General features: G+C 33.3%; 1 protein-coding gene across 2 annotated transcripts; it reads left to right on the top strand.

The window, feature by feature from the left end:
- Positions 1-202: 202 nt before the first annotated feature.
- On the top strand, positions 203-2,658 carry LOC131661386 (ethylene-responsive transcription factor ERF110-like). 2 transcript variants are annotated; one of them, XM_058930914.1, is made up of 3 exons: positions 203-562; positions 888-1,348; positions 1,607-2,658. In XM_058930914.1, the coding sequence occupies exons 2-3, from the start codon at positions 1,123-1,125 to the stop codon at positions 2,398-2,400; spliced, it is 1,020 nt and encodes a 339-aa protein (XP_058786897.1). In that variant the 5' UTR covers positions 203-562; positions 888-1,122; the 3' UTR covers positions 2,401-2,658. The 2 variants fall into 2 exon arrangements, with proteins under 2 accessions (XP_058786897.1, XP_058786896.1); XM_058930913.1 differs by lacking the exon at positions 203-562 and having other exon boundaries at positions 600-1,348.
- Positions 2,659-4,535: the final 1,877 nt, after the last annotated feature.

Genomic DNA, 4,535 nt, shown 5'->3' with positions numbered 1-4,535 from the left:
TTTTAGATTTAATACATATTCCATACCCTCCCTTTTCTCTTATTCTAGTCAAGTCACAGCCCTTAAATATATATAGTATAGACACTAGGTCAAATACTATACTATATTCTGTTTGGTGTAAATTTAACAAAACAGTATTCTTAATCACCTGCATGAACTTGCCCTCTCTTCTTAGAGACGTGTTTTGACTTCCAATCTATTCCGTTTGCTAAATATTTATATATTTCAGTTACTTAATTAATTGAATTTCAAACGATTCTTTCACCTTTTTTTAATTGCAATTTGCTTTGACAAAGACAAACTCAACATGAACACTTCACCAAGTTTATCATCATTTCCAACCTAATCTTCATCTCTCTTTACGGCTTAACTCTTATCTCATATTTTTACTTTACATATATTTAAGCCAATCTATAAAATCACCTTTCACTTATATTTTTTTATGACTTACCTTTGGCCTCATTAAGCACACCTTTTTTTCACTATAGCCTCCAAAACAAATAAAAACATGTTTGGATTAATTGATAAAATCTATATATCCAGTCAAAATCGATATAAGTTGGTACGTGTGTATGCTCATGTATTTATATACTATTATATAAATGCTTGTTTTGACTCTTTATAGGTATACAACTCAATTCAAAAATGATCACTGTTTCTTTTTCTTTCTCTCTCTTTCTCTAAAAGAAACCGACTCTAGTAAAGATTTGGAGGTCGTGTTACTTAGTTCCAATCGTGCACCACCTATAATTTTCAAAAACCATACAGATATTTATTTGCTTAATTTTTATAGAGGGTGGAAGCTAGAAAATAGTAATTGAGGTGTAACAAAATCATTATTCTAGAGTGGTTTTTTAATTATATGATTTTGTTTCTTGATTTCTTAGAATTTGATGAGAAGGGATAATTGAAGAAATTTGAGGTTTGAAGATAGATTTGTTAAAAGTGGCGAACCAAAGAGATTCAGGAAAGTTTGGGAGGTTGAGTGAGGAAGATGAGAAAGAGGAAGAAGGATTGAGACAAGATAGTGGATTGAACAACCAGCAACCTTTGCAGCAGTATGGGTTGGGCCAGGCCCAAACTGAGTGGGCCCAAGTCCAACAAGGAAGTGGTTTTTATCCTATGAATATCATGTCAGGTTTTGTTCCTGTCTCTTCTTCTAATTCTCCTCGTATGTATTCTTCTGGTGGTTCTGGTTCTAGTTCATGGGTTGGGCAGAAAAGAGGCCGTGAAGATGATGTTCGTAATGATGCAGTTGTTGGTTCTTCTTCTCATCAAGATATCACCACAGTTCATAGAAACATGGCTGATTTCAGATTATCTACTTCTCATGAAAACTCATCATCAGGTTCAATTGCTTTCATTTTTCCTATTCTTATTCTTATGTAGCACTGACACCTTGGAAAAAAAAAGTCCATAAAGTATCTGTGTTGGGTCTGGTGTCTTTGGTGTCTATGTTGGGTCTGGTGTCTGTTTGTATTTATGCTAGTACTTCATACATCTATGTAAATTTCATACATCTATATAACTAAAACATGCTAATGTCTTTGTCTTTGTTTAGTTCAAATTTTTCAACATATATCATTTTGTGACATTTTTACAATAGGGACAGAACCAAATGCAACTACAACTACACCTTCAAGTACAAGTAATGCAACACAGTCTAGTGAAGCAGCATCGACAAATGAAGAAGAAACCGGAGAGATAAGAAGAAGATACAGAGGAGTTCGACAGAGACCATGGGGAAAATGGGCAGCAGAAATTCGAGATCCACACAAAGCAGCAAGAGTATGGCTCGGAACATTCGACACTGCAGAAGCTGCAGCAAGAGCTTACGATGAAGCTGCATTAAGATTCAGAGGAAACAGAGCGAAACTCAACTTCCCTGAAAATGTTACTGCAACTCAACAACGAACTTTTCCGGCGTATACTTCGTCTTCAACCGTATCTGTTTCTCATTCAACATATTATTCGCCTGCACTACCGCAAATGCAGCCACAACAACCACAACAATTTGTTCAATTTCAAGACTCTTCTGAGTTGTTAAGAGATATTTATCAGTATTCTCAGATTCTGAAAGGTTCTGGTGATCTTCAAGGACTTGATCAATGGTTCTATGAACCGCAAATGGCGGCGATTCATCCATCTTCTGCCATGTTATCGTCAACTCCATCACTTTCCTTGTCACCTTCTTCATCTTCAACTACATTTTCACCTTCCAGTCAATTATCCTCTGCTTCACTTCCTCTGTTTCCAGGTCAGCAAATGGAGTTTTTCGGGCAGCCAGGCGATCACTCTCGTAGCAGAGGATACGGTGGTGGTAGCTCCCATTTACCACCTTCAACATGGTCAGATACTGGTGGCTATCCTCCTCCTCCACCGCCACCTTCATCTGGTTGATATAATACAAAAGAATATTTATATTAATATACACATCAAGGTTTAAAAATCGATCGCGTTGCGTGGTTGCAGATAGACTTTTGCGATTTCGATTGATACACATGTTCAAACACGGATTGCACTCGTGAATTAATATAAAAACGATGAATAACAGTATCAATATTTCACTCGGTGTGTATTAATATAAAAACGATGAATAACATATCGGTATTGACTTATTGACTTTTGCCGATACCGTTTTGTCGCATTTAGGAAGAATTTTTAAAACCTTGATATATGTTACCTCTTTATTTTAAGAAATTTAAATACTATTTTTTATTTCTTTTAATATACTTGCAATTAACAACAATAAAAATACAAGTTGTTTTATTGTGTTATTGATTTTGAATGATTTGGAGTTCATTGAATTGGGTAATCTAGTTTTGGTTATTTGTTTATATGTTATTGGATTAAAATAATGGAAGATTGAGTGATGATGAAATGTAGTAGAATTTGGGGTTTGAACTAAGTTAGGTAACCTATTTCATGGTCTAAATTGTCTAAATCACAATAGGTTTGGGACAAGTTAGGATTATTAGTTGAATAATTTATTAAAGTTTTGGACTTCTCTCGGCTCTTTATTGAATAATAAAGAAAATCAATCAAAGTTTTTTAAAGTCTTCTTTTTTACTTTAAACCTATTCTAAATCCTTTCTTAGCTATTCTTTGTTTTGGCAAATTCTTAGTTATTCAAGTTGACAATTATATTGTGTCAAAAAAAAAAAAGTTGACAATTATATGATGTGGAAAAAAAATCAGTAAGTAAACGTGGTTTATCTTTGTGTTTTTATCTTAAAAGATTGATCATCACTTATCAAGACTCTCTTTGAGAATAAAAGACAGACTAATATACATATCTAAAAATTATGTATGAATAAATAAATTATTAATTTTATAAAATATATCTTTCTTGTTTTTCCATTTTTTTACTAATAAACATTTTTCTTGTATTTATAATTAAATAAAAATGTGTATTTGTTAATATAATTTTTTTTAATAGACAAGAGATCTATTAAAGTGAGGAGAAGGGTACCCAACCCATATACAAGGAATAAAAAAAAAACTCTCTCCTAAAACAGAGTAGAGGAAAGTTATGCCAGGAATAAAAATTACAACCTTCTAAGAGAGTGCTAGATTAAGAGAGTCATGTCAATGTTCTAAAAACAATAGTTGTCATACAATCATCAAAAATAGGAGCCTTTTGATTGAAAATGACTTCATTCCTAATAGTCAAATACTCCAAGTCGAAGCAAGCCATATAATTGCTAAGATTTTCCTATTCAACACACTCTTCACTGCTTGGCTCCTTGCATTCGTAGCACGTAACTTCTCTGCTTGATCTTCCTTTTTCAGATGTTTCATAACGATATTCTCTGTTTCTTGATCCTCAAAAGTTATTTGGTCTTTTCTTCCAGATTTGTTTGACTCTTCTGGATCGAAGTGACAACTCGTCTTCACCATCAGAAAATTCATCGTTAAAATCTTCAAAATCTTCAGCTTGAAGGGCTTTGTTATTTTTTTTGACTTAGTCCTTTCTGATTTGGACCTTAGAGCAATTGATTTTCCTCTTTTCTGAGACTCATCTTCTTCTAGCTCTATCTCATGACTCCTTAGAGAACTCACAAGTTCCTTAAGAGTTATGTTGTTCAGATCCTTAGCTAGTTTTAACGAAGTTACCATATGTCTCCATTTCTTAGGTAGAATTCTAATGATCTTCTTAACATCATCAGCAATAGTATAACCTTTGTCCAGAACCTTGAGTCATACGACCAATGTATGAAACCTTAAAAACACAGTTTCCACATTTTCTTCTTCTTCCATTTTGAATGACTCATATTTTTGAATTAAGGCCAAGGCTTAGATTCTTTAACTTGAGTGTTACCTTCATGATTCATTATCAATGAATCAGGAATATCTTTTTTTGAACTTCTAAATGTGATTTTCTCATATTCATTGTCTGATACGGCGTTAAGAATGATGGTTCTAGCATTATGATGATTCTCTTTTATTTGAATGAATTGATTCAAGTGCAACTCGTGGTCAAGTAAGCTACTTCTCAAGGCTATAATTTAAGTTTTAGTGAACCAAATGATATG

The sequence above is a fragment of the Vicia villosa genome, linkage group LG3 (genome assembly GCF_029867415.1).
Source record: "Vicia villosa cultivar HV-30 ecotype Madison, WI linkage group LG3, Vvil1.0, whole genome shotgun sequence".
Lineage (NCBI taxonomy): Eukaryota > Viridiplantae > Streptophyta > Magnoliopsida > Fabales > Fabaceae > Vicia > Vicia villosa.
This window is presented reverse-complemented; position numbering and strand designations above follow the sequence as displayed.